The sequence below is a fragment of the Equus asinus genome, chromosome 19 (genome assembly GCF_041296235.1).
Source record: "Equus asinus isolate D_3611 breed Donkey chromosome 19, EquAss-T2T_v2, whole genome shotgun sequence".
In the NCBI taxonomy this organism is placed as follows: Eukaryota; Metazoa; Chordata; class Mammalia; order Perissodactyla; family Equidae; genus Equus; species Equus asinus.
In genome coordinates, this window is record NC_091808.1 from 10,920,630 (window position 1) to 10,936,610 (window position 15,981).

General features: G+C 38.5%; 1 protein-coding gene across 2 annotated transcripts in view; it reads left to right on the forward strand.

Moving 5' to 3' along the window:
* Positions 1-15,981, forward strand: part of DNER (delta/notch like EGF repeat containing) — a 302,825-nt gene that overhangs the window by 222,182 nt on the left and 64,662 nt on the right. For both annotated transcript variants that reach the window (XM_014835920.3, XM_070489533.1), the window contains exon 8: positions 13,385-13,609. In XM_014835920.3, the coding sequence (XP_014691406.3) occupies positions 13,385-13,609 (225 nt within the window). The remainder of the gene's footprint in view (positions 1-13,384; positions 13,610-15,981) is intronic.

The window sequence follows — 15,981 nt, forward strand, 5'->3', positions numbered from 1 at the left end:
AAGTATTTTAGGCTTTTTAATAATATTGTAAATGCTATTTAAAAATTTTAATTTCTAGTTGCTTGTTACTAGTGTATAAAAATAAATTTTATTTTTTTGTCTATTGACTTTGTAGGCTGATATTTTGCTGAATTTGCTTGTTAGTTCCCATAGTTTTTATTGTAGACTCCTTTGGATATTCTTTGTATAAAATAATGAGTTGGTGAATAATGCCTTATTTCTTTTCCACATTTTATGTTTTTTATTTCTTTTACTTACCTCATTGCACATATAGAACCTCCAATAACACATTGAATGTAAGTGCTGATGGTGGATATCCTTGCTTTGTTCTCTGTCTTAAGGGAAAATATTCATTATTTCACCACTATATGTGATGTTACCTGCAAATTTTTTTGTATATGCCCTATCAGATGGTGGATGTGACTTTCTATTTTCATTTGCTGATAGTTTGTTTTTCTTTTTTTTAAGTAATGAATGGGTGTTGATTTTTGTCAAATGACTTCTCAGCCGAGACCCTACAGGCGAGAATAGAATGGCACGATGTATTTGAAGTGCTAAAAGGAAAAAACCTACAACCAAGAATACTCTATCCATCAAGGCTGTCATTCAGAATGGAAGGAGAGATAAAGAGCTTCCCAGACAAGCAAAAATTAAAGGAGTTTATCACCAAGAAACCAGTTCTACAAGAAATGCTGAAGGGACTTATTTAAGTGGGAAAGTAATGACCACAAATAGAGATAAAAGAAAAAAATTATCAAAAAACCCCAAAACAACAACAAGAAAAAACAGGCAATAAAATCACTTGTAAGGTAAAAGTATAGTAAAGGCAGCAGATCAACTACCTGTGAAGGTAATATGAAGGTTAAAAGACAAATGTACTAAAATCACCTATTTCAATGATAAGAGGGTAATGGATAGACACACACTAAACAAAAGACTATATATGATGTGAAAAACATATAATGTGGGAGGAGGGGAGTGAAAAAGTAGAGCTTTTAGGAAGAGGTCAAGCTAAAGAGTCTATCTACTCAATATAGACTGTTATATGCATAGTATATTAAATAGGATCCTCATGGTAACCACAAACCAGAAACCTACAACAAGCAGGAAAAAAAGTAAGACAAAAGAAATCAAACATATTACTAAAGATAGCCATCAAACCACAGGTGAAGAGAGCAAGAGAAAAAGAAAGGAACTGAGAAGAAGTACTAAAACACCCAAAAAAAAGAAAAAGTGACAAAATGGCAATAAATACATATTTATCAATAGCTACTTTAAATGTCAGTGGATTAAATGCTCCAATCAAATGCCATAGGGTGGCCAACTCGATAAAAAAACAAGATCCATGTATATGCTGCATACAAGAGAGACACTTCAGACCTACAGACACTCACAAACTGAAAGTGAAAGGATGGAAAAAGATACTCCATGCAAATGGCAAAGAAAAGAAAGTGGGGGTAGCAATACTTATATCAGACAAAATAGACTTTAAATCAAAAACTGTAATAAGAGACAAAGACGGGCACTACATAATGATAAAGGGAACAGTCCAACAAAGAATATAACACTTGTAAATATCTACGCACCCAACATAGGAGCACCTAAATATATAAAGCAATTATTAACAGACATAAGAGGAGAAATAGACGTAACACAATAATAGTAGGGGACTTTAACACTCTACTTACACCAATGGATAGATCATCCAAACAGAAGATCAATAAGGAAACACTCGCCTTAAAGGACACATTAGACCAGATGGACTTAGTAGATATATACAGAACATTCCAGCCAAAAACCACAGAATACACATTCTTTTCAAATGCCCATGGAACATTCTCCAGGATTAATCACATATTAGGCCACAAAACAAGTCTCAATAAATTTAAGAAGATTGAAGTAACACCATGCATCTTTTCTGACCACAAAGGTATGAAATTGGAAAACAACTACAGAAAGAAAATCAGAAAAGCCACAAAAATGTGGAGATTGAACAAAATGCTACTGAACAATGATTGGGTCAATGAAGAAATCAAAGAAGAAATAAAAAAATTCCTGGAGACAAATGAAAATGAAAACACGACATGCCAAAATCTGTGGGATACAGCAAAAGCAGTTCTATGAGGGAAGTTTATAGCAATTCAGGCCTACCTCAACAAAGAAGAAAAATCCCAAATAGACAATCTAAAACTGCACCTAAAGGTACTGGAAAAAGAACAACAAACAAAGCCCAAAATCAACAGAAGGAAGGAAATAATAAAAATCAGAGCAGAAATAAACAAAATAGAGACTAAAAAAACAATAGAAAAAATTAATGAAACCAAGAGCTGGTTCTTTGAAAAGATAAACAAAATTGACAAACCCTTAGCTGGACTCACCAAGAAAAAAAGAGAGAAGGCTCAAATAAATAAAATCAGAAATGAAAGAGGAGAGATTACAACGGACACCTCAGAAATACAAAAGATAATAAGAGAATACTATGAAAAGCTATATGCCAACAAATTGGATAATCTAGAAGAAATGGATAAATTCTTAGAAACATACAACCTTCCAAAACTGGACCAAGAAGATGTAGAAAATTTGAATAGACCGATCACCAGTAAGGAGATCGAAACAGCAATTAAAAACCTCCCAAAAAATAAAAGTCCAGAAGCAGACGGCTTCTCTGGTGAATTCTACCAAACATTCAAAGAAGACTTAATACCTATCTTTCTCAAACTCTTCTGAAAAATTGAAGAGGAGGGGAGGCTTCCTAACTCCTTCTACGAAGCAAACATTATCCTGATACCAAAACCAGACAAGGACAACACAAAAAAAGAAAATTACAGGCCAGTATCACTGATGAACATCGATGCAAAAATCCTCAACAAAATACTAGCAAATCAAATACAACAATACATTAAAAAGATCATACATCATGATCAAGTGGGTTTCATTCTGGGGATGCAGGGATGGTTCAACATCCGCAAATCTATCAACGTGATACACCACATTAACAAAATGAAGAGTAAAAATCACATGATCATCTCAATAGATGCAGAGAAAGCATTTGACAAGATACAGCATCCATTTATGATAAAAACTCTAAATAAAATGGGTATAGAAGGAAAATACCTCAACATAATAAAGGCAATATATGACAAACCCATAGCAAATATCATTCTCAATGGAGAAAAACTGAAAGCTATCCCTTTAAGAACACGAACCAGACAAGGATGCCCCCTGTCACCACTCTTATTTAACATAGTATTGGAAGTCCTAGCCAGAGCAATCAGGCAAGAAAAAGAAATAAAAGGGATCCACACTGGAAAAGAAGGAGTGAAACTGTCACTCTTTGCAGATGACGTGATTTTATATCTAGAAAACTGTAAAGAGTCCACTAAAAAACTTGTAGAAATAATAAAGGAATACAGTCAAGTTGCAGGATACAAAATCAATGTACAAAAATCCATTGTGTTTCTATACACTAACAACGAAGTAGCAGAAAGAGAAATTAAGAATACAATCCCACTTACAATTGTAACAAAAAGAATAAAATACCTAGGAATAAACTTAACCAAAGAGGTGAAAGATCTGTACACCGAAAACTATAAAACATTGTTGAAAGAAATTGAAGAAGACACAAAGAAATGGAAAGATATTCCGTGCTCTTGGATTGGAAGAAGTAACATTGTTAAAATATCCATACTTCCTAAAGCAATCTATAGATTCAATGCAATCCCTATCAAAGTTCCAACAACATTCTTTACAGAAATAGAACAAAGAATCCTAAAATTTATATGGAACAACAAAAGACCCCGAATATCCAAAGGATTTCTGAGAAAAAAGAACAAAGCTGGAGGTATCACACTCCCCGATTTCAAAATATACTACAAAGCCATGGTAACCAAAACAGCATGGCACTGGCACAAAAACAGACACACAGATCAATGGAACAAAATTGAGAGCCCAGAAGTAAACCCACACGTTTATGGACAGCTAATATTCGACAAGGGAGCCAAGAGCATATGATGGAGAAAGGAGAGTCTCTTCAATAAATGGTGGTGGGAAAACTGGACAGCCACATGCAAAAGAATGAAAGTAGACCATTCCCTTACACCATGCACAAAAATCAACTCAAAATGGATTAAGACTTGAATGTAAGACCCGAAACCATGAGACTTCTAGAAGAAAACATAGGCAGTACGCTCTATGACATTGGTCTGAGCAGCATATTTTCAAGTCCCATGTCTGACCGGGCAAGGGAAACAAAAGAAAAAATGAAATGGGACTACATCAAACTAAAAAGTTTCTGCACAGCAAAGGAAACCATCAACAAAACGAAAAGACAACCTAACAAGTGGGAGAAGATATTTGCAAACCACATATCAGATAAGGGGTTAATATCCAAAATATACAAAGAACTCATACAGCTCAACAACAAAAAAACCAACAATCCAATTAGAAAATGGGCAAAAGATCTGAATAGAGATTTCTCCAAAGAAGATATACAGATGGCCAACAGGCATATGAAAAGATGCTCAACATCATTAGCTATCAGGGAAATGCAAATCAAAACTACAGTGAGGTAACACCTCACTCCGGTCAGAATGGCTATAATTAACAAGACAGGAAACAACAAATGTTGGAGAGGGTGTGGAGAGAAGGGAACCCTTGTTCACTGCTGGTGGCAGTGCAAACTGGTGCAGCCCCTATGGAAAGCAGTTTGGAGTATCCCTAGAAAATTAAGGATAGATCTACCATATGATCCAGTTATTCCACTGCTGGGTATTTATCCAAAGAACTTGAAAACACAGAGGCATAAAGATACTTGTACCCCTATGTTCATTGCGGCATTATACACAATAGCCAAGACTTGGAAGCAACCTAGGTGCCCATCAAGGGACGAATGGATAAAGAAGATGTGGTATTTGTACACGATGGACTACTACTCAGCCATAAGAAATGACGAAATCCAGCCATTTGTGACAACATGGATGGACCTTGAGGGTATTATGCTGAGTGAAATAAGTCAGAGGGAGAAAGTCAAATACCATGTGATCTCACTCATAAGTAGAAGATAAAGGCGACAAAAAACACACAAAACACATAGCACTGGAGATTGGACTGGTGGTTACCATTGGGGAAGGGGGGAGGGCAAAAGGGGTGATTAGGGTCACATGTTTGGGGATGCACTATAATTAGTGTTCAGGTGGTGAACATGATGTGATGTATCCAGAATTTGAAATATGATGTACATTCAAGAAAAGTAAAAAGGAAAGAAAAATTAATGAATGGGTGTTGATTTTTGTCAAATGATTTTCCCCCATCTATTGAAATGATTGACTTGTTTCAGGTGCTTCTGAAAAGAATGTGTGTTCTGAGCCTTTGGGTGTGGCTTTTTATAAATATTAATTGGGTCAAGGTGGTTCCTAGCACTTTTTAAATATTGCATATACCAGCTCATTTTGCCAATTCTATGAGGTACTAAGAAAGTAAGAAAGGAGTTCTTCTCTGATGGGTCTGTTTCTCTCTCTGGCAGTGTTTTACTTCATGTATTTTGAAGTTCTGTCATGATGTGCCTACATATTTAGGATTGTTAAATCTTCCTGATGGATTGCCTACTTTTTCCTATTAAATGCCCCTCTTTATCTCTGATGACACTCCTAGTCTTGAAGTCGACCTTTTCTGGTGTAAGAGAGCCACCCTAGCTTTCTTATGCTTGCTCTTCTCTTAATGTAGCTTTCCCTGTTTTTTCACCTTCAATCATTACGTCTTTTTATTTTCAGTGAGTTCGTTTTTATGGTTAGTCTTCCTTTTTTATTCAGTCTGACAATCTCTGCCTTTAAACACATTGTGCGTCCATTTTCCTTCAGTGTAATGATTGGTAGGGCTTGATGTAAGTCTGCCTTATTGTTATTTGTTCTCTGTTTGTCTCATATATTCTTTGTTTTATTTGTCCTTTTCTTTCTTCTTTTGGATAAATGAAATATTTAAAATTTTTTTTCCTTTTTCTCTTTAATGGGCTTTTTAGCTGTATCTCTGAGTTTTTTTGTTGATTTATATTTATTTTGTGGTTGCTCTGGGGGTTACAGTATTCTTCCTTAATTTATCACAGTTTACTTAGAATTAGCATTCAATCACTTCATGCAAAATGTGAGAACTTGATGATAGTATGATTCTGTCTACCTCCCCTCATTCTTTCTTCTGTTGTTATGTGTTTTCCTTCTATGTATAACATCATAATTCAGTGTTGTTATTTTTGTTTTACATGGCTTGTTGTTTTTAAATGAATTAAGAAAAGAAAAAAATTAGTATTTCTCCCCAAATATACCATTTCCAGTGCTATTTATTTCTTCCTGTAAACTTGAGTTTCCATCTATTATCATTCCCATTTAGCTTTAGTAACTTTCCTTAATATTTTTGTAGTCTGGATAGATCTGCTGGCAACAAATTCTCTGAGCTGTTCTTTATCAGAAAATGTCTTAGTTCACCCTCATTATTTGAAATTATCCTCCCTGGAAATAGAATTCTAGTAGATAGGTTGATTTTTTCAGTACTTTAAAGAGATCATTTTGTTATCTTTTGCCTCCATAGATCCTAAAATCATCCGTCATTGATCTTACTGTTCAAAGTTGTGTCTTTTTCCTCTGGTTAATTTTACTATTTTCTCTTAATTTTTGGTTTTCAGCATTTTGGCAATGATATACTTGTTTGTTTTCTTTGAATTTATCCTTCCTGGTGTTTTCTGAGCATTATTGTCCATGGGTTGATAGTTTTCACCAGATTTGGAAAATAGCCGTCATATCTATGGCTCAGACAGTAGGATGGTTGCAGGGATAAAATAGTAAAGGGACAAAGGGTGCATACCACCTCTCTTATAAGGAAGTTTCTCAGAAGCAACCTCAGGACATTTCCACTTATATCCCATTATCCAGAATGTAATCACAGGTCTACATCAAGAGACAAAAGAGGCTGGTAAATGTAGTCATTATTCTGTGAAGCTATGTGACCAGAATTTCTATTACTATGAGAGCAGGGGAGACAGATGTTAGAGACAACATCGCCAGTAAGTGACAGAATTCTGACAGATCCCGGATCACCTGCTTTCACATTCTGGGCCCTTCTGCTGCACCTCAGACATGAAGTGTTACAGCAAAGAGTACGGGTTAGGAGCTGGATTTAGGAGTCAGACTGCATGAGTTCCAATTCTCTCTCTGCCATTTACTAGCTGTATAACCTTGGCCAAGTTACTTCATCTTTCTCTGCCTCTGTTTCTCCTTCTGAAAAGGAAATAATAGTATTTAGTTCATAGAGTTGATGCTATGATTTAATGAGTTATTATACTTGAAACATTTGGAACAGTGCCTGGTATATACAAGTGTTTGCCATTAGCAGGTGTAGTTTCAACAGACTGTCCTTTTGAGCCTGTGCAGAAATGTTGTCAGAGATGCTCCTGCCTCTCTTTTCCCACAGCTGTTTGGCCTAGGACCTCACCCCCATTCATCAGCCTCACTGGGATGGCCCAACAACTGTGCGTGTCTTTAGAGAACAGTGTGAGCACCTCCTGATTCCAGAATACTTCCTCTTAGCTACATCCAGAGCTCCACCCTGAAGGATTCACGCAAACGTGACATTTGATCCTGTTCCAGAGATTGGCTGACAGGCCAGCTTCCTTCCAGTTTTCCTAACCACAAACCCTGGGTGTATAGGCAACTTGAAATTTCCCCAGAACTACTGCTCAAAGGAAGGAGAACCCAACATTTATGGAACACCATATGCCATCTTATTTCATCCTACATAGCAGGGGTCATCTCCATTTTTTAGGTAAGGAAGTTAAAGCACAAAATGATTAAGTACCTCCCCCAAGGTCACACAGCTAGTAAGAAGATTCAAACTTTGATTTTCTGGCTCTGTGTTCTTTGCGTTATCAAACTGTGTTCCTTTCTCTCTTAGGAAGGTCATTTAAGAGGTGAGTGTGGAAGATGTGAGTCATTTACAGAAGAATGTCATAGGATAACATCAGACAGATGCAAGAAAGGATAACAATTACTTAGGTGATGGAAGGAAATAGAGAATTTACTTGTCAAAGCAACAGTATTCTAGTCAGTTGGGGCTCCTATTACAAAATACCACAGACTGGTGACTTAAACAACAGACATTTATTTCTCACAATTGTGGAGGCTGAGAAGTCTGCTATTCGGGTCCCAGCATGGTCGGCTTCTAGTGAGGGCTCTCTCCTTGGCTTGCAGATGACTGCTTTCTTGCCGTGTTCTCACGTGGCAGAGAGAGGAAGCTCTGGTGCCTCTTCTCCTTTTAAGGACACTAATCCCATCACGGGGCTCTACCCTCTTGACCTCATCTGAACCTAGTTACCTCCCAAAGGCCCCACCTCCTGATGCCACCATCTTGGGGAGTGGAGCTTCAACATATGAATTTGGGGGGACATAAATGTTGAGTCCATAACAAATGGCATTTTCAAAATTGACTTGGCATTTACATCTGTGAATCCCTTTTCTAACAGTCATTACTAATCTTGTGAGCCAGGAAAATTATCCCATAATTGCCCTGCATCACATGCATCTCCTTAAAGTATATTCAGACACACCTTAAATTCATTTTTTGCTTTGTCATCCTTTATAACAGAGTAGCATTTTATATTACATTATATTCTTTTTGGACTGGATAATATGCCAAAGGTATTTTCTCTCCTCAGGATATACTGAGATATAGTAGCATTCTCTGAAAATATAAAATGCTATTTGCATTTTCATCTTACTTTTATACTTTCTTGAATTGTTAAGAAAAGGGAAATTTTAATAATAATAAAACATAGGATTTCTGATTCAACATCAGTGAACTCTTTTGATATTCAATTCAACAAACATTTGTTGATCACCTCTTTAGTGAAATTTTTTTCTAGTGTATATAGTCAATTACTCTTTCAAGTCTTTTCCATAAAGCAAAGCAAAACAAAAGTCTCCCTCTGGCCTATCTTCCCACTTAGATAGTATCTTGTATCTCTTATTACATGGTATCAATTAGCTTTTGCTGTGTAACAAACAACCCCAAAACTTAGTAGTTAAAACAAGCACCATTTGTTTAGCTTATGATCCTTGTGCATTGGCAATTTGGGCCGGATTCAGCTGGCCGCTGGCCGGATTGACTGGCGGCTAACTAGTGTAGTATTTCCTCGTCTGGGCTGGCTTGATTTGCTCATGTGGTCTCTTATCTTCTAGCAGGCTAGCCTGGGCTTGTTCACATGGCTTCTAGGCAGCCTTCAGTTACATTTTCTGACAATTTCTTTTTTGGTATTCTCGCTTCCATTGTTTTCAGTGACACCTTTCTCTCCTGCTTTCCCTTCTGTCTTTTTAAAAACTTATCCATCCATCTCTCCATCCATCCATCTACCTGCCTGTTTGTCCCTCATCAAATGCCTACCAGTTTCAAGGCTTTGTGCCAGGCAACAAGGATACAAAGTTATATAAGCTATGTTCCCTGATCTCAAGGGAATCACAGACCAATTACAGAGGACCTGACAAGGTGTGCAGGTGCTATGAGAGAGAAATACTTTGGGAGCTGCAGACCACAGAGGACGGGTCTTTCCTTGAGACCTCCTCTCTGCTTCCTCTTCTTCCTTGTACTCCTAAATATTATAGTTGCCCAGAGTTGCAGCCTTGAACTTCCTTCTCACTCTGTTCACTTGCTTCAAGTGTCAGCATCTATACCTGTGCATTCAGCTCCCATCCATATGCATACGACTCCCAGTCCATGTCCTCTAGTTCATACCTCTCTCCTGAGCACTAGATCTGTATCATCAACTGACTGCTGAACAACCACAAAAGCACCTCAGCTCCACATGCACAAGGCTGAACTCATAATTCTCCCCTGGGCATCTCCTCCTGTGTTTTCTGTTGCAGTTGATGACAACACCATCCACATCGTACCCCAATCTGGAAACGTGGGAGTCACATTATGATTATACCTGCTTCTTATCGAACACTTACTATTTGCCAGTCATTATGCCAAATGCTTGCCATAGATTTTTGCATTTAAGCTTCATGAAAACCATATGTTGTAGGCATTGCTGTCCCCCTTCCATGAATGCAGAAACAGAATATCAAATTCATGGAATATCAAATCAAACAGAATATCAGCGATTATGTACTTGCCCCAGGTCCCACAGTTTAGTGAGCGGACATGATATTCAAGCCCAGTTCCCTTTGGATCCAGAAGCTGTGCTTAACATTAAGTCGCACTGAGGAGCCACATATACAGAGCCCATAGATGTGTTTTATTTACCAGAAGAATGATTCATCGACATTTTCAAATAGGAAGGGTTCAAAAAAGAATCTGGATTTCAACTATTTCTTGAAAATTGAGACGATCTGGTCACTGGCCCCACATTCCAAATGGCAGCAGTTGGCTGCAGGTGGGCGGCTGCCACCCTCTTTGAAAGGGGCAGCATTCTCCAGTTTGCCACAGTCCCTGCCACTCCCTACTGTCTTATGACTGGCCCACTTCCCTCATCAACATTATCTGCCTGACAGATAATGTTGGGAGCATCTGAGTTTTGGGCTCCTGTTACATTGTATTCCTAGGCTCTCTCCTCTTTTTCATTCTTCCGCCATCCAATTGGTTCCTGAACTGACGCTGTTACTTGTAAAATCCGTGTCCAGTCTGTCTCACATTCTTTATCCCTATTGCTACAAATTTGTGCTTATAACTTCTCACTTCAATTACTCCAGTGAATATCTGGTTTCCTGCTTCTGAGCTCAGCCTCCTCCAATTCACTCTCCACATTGCTTGCAATTAGGAATACCAAAAAAAATGCAAATAGATGATATCCAGCAGCCTCAGGATGAAATGCAAACTCCTTAGTGTGGCATAGAAGACCACTCGTGATCTGGCCTCTGACCAGTGCCCTCATTAATGTTCACTTTCCACACCCCTCTTGGCCCTATTGAAATATTGGCTCTTCCCCAAGTCATGACCCTTAGCATCTCCTTGCATTTGTACCCGTCTTCCTTTCTACTTGGAATAGTCTCTGTGGCTTATGTTATTAATATTGGTAACTGAATATATCAGCATGAATCTACAGTGGTTACCTTTCTAAAATTTGTTTTTTCCTGGATTTTGACTTGAGTGATAAGGTTTCTATTTCTTCTTTCACCCAGATACAAACAGAATAGAAACATAAGTCCTGGTTATGTTTAGACATCATGACATCTTAATTGGTTCATCATTCACTTCTTTTCTGTGTAGTAGACTAGAGTAGTAAGGGCTTGGGTTTTGTAGCCCAGCTCTGCCACTGCTAGCCGTGTGGGCTTGAACAGGCTATTTCACATTTTCTGTTGCCATTTCCTCATTTGTGAAGGAGGGCTGCTAAGAATTCTTATATCATACAATTACAGTGGGTTTAAAGGAAGTAATATATGTGAAGGCTTAGAACCACTTGCTGCATATCAGTCCCCAGTGGATGTCAGCTATTGCTGTTATCGTTCCCATTTTTATTTCATTCATTCATTCATTCAGCATTGGACCAGGAGCTATCCTAGGAATTTCGATGTATATCTTTTTAGAACTCACAACAGCTTTAAGAAGAAAATACTTTCAGCCCTATTTTTGGGGTGAGGCTGTAGAAGATTAGAGAGCTTGGGACTTGCCTTGGTCACTCAGTGTGTCGTACAGTGACAAGTATTTACGTATGTCCTTTTCAATCAGAGTAAAGTGGGATTCATCTCATGAAGCCTAGAATCATATTCCACTCTAGGCTGCGAAGGGACTCTTTAGAGAATTCAAGTGTTATTAAAACTGATTGTGTGGTCCATTTTTAGTATGATGTCTGAAATTTAAAAACTACCAGGAACTTTATAAAATGTTGAATAGCATTGGATTTTTAGGGGAATTTTCTGTTTCTATACAGTAAAATACCAGGTTGATGATGCCAATTTGTGAGTGATGCTTTAGATAATTAAGTCTGGGAATTATTTTTGTTTATTTTATATATTCAGTATGTCCTTAACAATAAGAACAAAAATGGCCAGTATTGCTAGGAGTTGTGTATGAAGATGGGCAAATATAAACTTAAATGTCGGTGAGAAAAGTGAAATAGAATAATCGAGTTGAAGCTGTGTGTGAGTAAAATTATTTAACTTTTGTTTCTAAAATTTGAATGATCTTCATTTAATTTTCAAACTGCTCTTAAAATATTAAAAGAAGAATAGATTTTACCCAAAGCATTGTTAAATGCTACATGGATGCACATACCTACAGAGTCATGCATATATGTATGTATAATTTTTTCAATTAAGAAATACTGAAACACACACAAAATAAAATAAAAATCACCTACACAATAAACACATTTACAATTTTAAAAAATTTAAAGCTTTATTATTAAAACTTTAAAGCTTTATTTTAAAAATTTATAGTCATAATTTCATTCATTTTAAGAGTACAATTCAGTGCTTTTTCGTAAATATACAGAGTTGTGCAACCATCACCACAATCTAATGTTAGAACACTTACGTCAACCTCAGAAGACTCCTCATGGCCATCTGGATCAATCCCTCTTTCTACCCCAGCCCCAGGCAACCACTAATCTCCTTTCTTTATCTATAGATTTACTTTTTCTGGACATTTATTATCAATGGAATTACATAATCTGTGTTGTTTTGTGATTGGCTTCTTTCCCCTAGCATAATTTTTTGCGGTTCATCCATGTTGTACCATGTGTCAAAACTTATTTCCTTTTCATTACTGAATAGTATTCCACTGTATGGATAACCACAGTTGGTTAATCCATCACGATAACCAACTTTAAAAACAGTAAATATTTAAGAAACTTCCAACAGTGGCTGCCTCTAGGGAAGGGAATGGGGGACAAAGGGATAAGGGTAGGAGAAAGATTTTTTCGTTTCATTACTATTTTATACAGTTTTAATTTTTTTAATTCAGGAGTATATCTTTATTAAAACAAAGTAAGAAATGTCTTCCCCTCAGCAATGTATATAAAATAAGAGGTGACCCCAATCCCACTTTCCTGAGGTTAATCACCATTAAGTTTTGACCTCTGTTTCGACTATGCACACACACACATGTATGCATGTCAATATATTCATGTCCACGCATGTCTGCACATCCAAGCAGTCATATATTTTATACTGCAACAAAAATGGAATCAATCGCAGGGCTTAATCTTTTAACCCACGCTTATCCAAAGTTAAGAAAACCTGTTTTCCCAGCCTTGCTGGGTTGTATGTATCTGGAAACAATGAATTAATCGGTAAGCAATTCACCATGGAAAAAAGTTAAGAACTGCAAATTCAGTTTATTAGTTATTTTGTGCAAACACAGTTTAATTTCTTTTTTTACTCCTGTCTCCCTCTGTGCATCCTCACAGGATACTTCGGACCTGCCTGCGAAGAAAAGGTGGACCCGTGCGCCTCATCTCCGTGCCAGAACAACGGCACCTGCTACGCGGACGGAGTGCACTTCAGCTGCAGCTGCAGCGCGGGCTTCACGGGGCCGGCCTGCGCCCAGCTGGTCGACTTCTGTGCGCTCAGCCCGTGCGCTCACGGCACCTGCCGCAGTGTGGGCACCAGCTACAAGTGCCTCTGTGACCCAGGTTGGTACATCCGTGGACCACAAATCCTTTCATTCCCCAATCTCAACGACTTTTCACTTTTCTTTTGCATCAGAGCAAATGTTGGCCTGCTGAATGTGTTTACTTGTAAATATAAGTGAACTCTACTCATTTATGACATACTTTCCTTTTAGACTTACTGCTTAGTCTTGGTAGGGATTTTTTTTCTTAGGAAGATTAGCTCTAAGCTAACATCTGCTGCCAATCCTCCTCTTTTTTGCTGAGGAAGACTGGCCCTGAGCTAACATCCATCCCTGTCTTCCTCTACTTTATACGTGGGATGCCTACCACAGCATGGCTTAACAAGTGGTGTGTAGGTCTGCACCTGGGATCCAAACCGGCAAACCCCGGGCTGCCGAAGCAGAGTTTGTGAACATAGCTGCCACGACACGGGGCCAGCCCCTTGGCAGAGTTTTAGAAATATCCTTTTCCCTTTTCATGAGCAGTTAACATTCATTGCAGAAAAATAAGAATTACACGTAAGCAAAATGAAGAAGGTGAAAAACAGGCTTAATCTTATAACAGCTTAATTATTTTTTAACAATTTACTACAGATCATTCCAGGGCTTTTACTGTACTGCGTATATTTTAATGCTGTGTTGTTGGTTTAATGGAATACGCTTTTTCTGTTTTAAAGTGCATAAAAAGAAGAATGCAATGCATTCAGAATTGTATCATCTATTAAAATCCTTACTCTGTGCACAGTATGTGTTACAGGACCTGTGACTGCCTGTGTAAACATTCAAAAATTCCATCATTTATTTTCCAAATGTCTTCTGCATTTTACTGATTTTTTATTGTGTAAGTTTTGCTACTCAGAAGTCAGAGTGGTTACTCGTCAAAATCTGTGTCCACACAACCTACTGGTGTGGTCTCAAAAGAACGCACGCAGGCAGCTCTTTCTTTCCTCTCTTTTCTATCCTCCTCACGTCTCCATCCTTTATGGAGCTAGCTCTTTAGAATGCTTCCTCAGCACGACGATTGCCCACACATGCCCCTGACCCGTCAGTGTGGCCACCCGGTTCCTTGGTTTTGTCTGACTCCTGGCTCTGCTCATGCAATGCCTTCCGCCTGAATGTCCGCTCTTCTCTCGCCCCATCTCACCTGGAAAATTTTCCTTCTGGGCCTGCATCCACTTTCCTTCCTCTGAGTTCCAACAATCATCCACTTGCCTGGTCTTTAAAGCATTATATTAATTATCCTCATATGTATGTCTCTCTCCCTTGGCAGTAGGAGGAAGTATGTGTTGGTAACTGTTGTCTACCAATAATAGCCCGAGCCACCATTTAGTGGGCATTAATCTTTCTAGGTTTTGAGCTGAGGTGCTTTACATCTCTGGTCCTTTTGTGCCCTCCCTACAAGGTAAATATTGTTGGGCCACATTTACACCAAGGTGTGAAATGCCCCGTCCCTGGCTTAGTCCTGTCCCTGGGGCCGCACCGCCAGTAGCAGACTGAGCCCAGATTCCATCTCAGGTGCCCAGGTTCCACTGCCCCAGAACTTTCAAGGCACATCTCATGCTCATGAATCAATTAAAGGAATTAGTGGGAAATGCAACTCAACATTGGGGGGTGTTAAAAAGCCTTTTTCATCTAGACTCTTAATTCTCTGTTTTGCTAAGCAATCATGGGATTGATATTTTATATATATATATATATATATATGGAAAGAGAGTGAGAGAGACATTGATTTTAAGGAATTGGCTCATGCGATCGTGAGAACTGACAAATTTGAAATCCATTGTGCAAGCTGGCAGGCTGGAAATTCGTGCAGAGTTTCTCTGTTACAGTTTTTAATTTTTTTATTAAGATTGGCCCTGAGCTAACATCTGTTACCAATCTTCTTTTCCTTCTTCTCCCCAAAGCCCCCTAGTACACAGTTGTGTATTTCAGTTGTAGGTCCTTCTGGCTCTGCTATGTGGGTCGCCACCTCAGCATGGCTTGATGAGTGGCACTAGGTCCGCGCCCAGGGTCCAAACTGGTGAAACCCTGGGCCACTGAGGCAGAGCATGTGAACTTAACCACTTGGCCATGGGGCTGGCCCCTCTGGTACAGTTTTGAGCCTGAATTCCTTCTTTTGCAGGCAACCTCAGTCTTTGCTCTTCAAGCCTTCATCTGATTGGGTGAGGCCCCTCCCCCGACATTGTGGAGGGCAATCTCTTTACTCAAAGACTACTGATTTAAATGCTAATCTCATCTAAAAAATACCTTCACAGCACCGTCTAAACTGGTGTTTGACCAAACACTTGGGTACTGTGGCTTAGCCAAGTTGACACATGAAATTAACTATCACAGTAACATTTTTGAGTTTCTCGTAAACCCCGAGGTGAAGAAGTTTCTCCACCTCTGCGTATG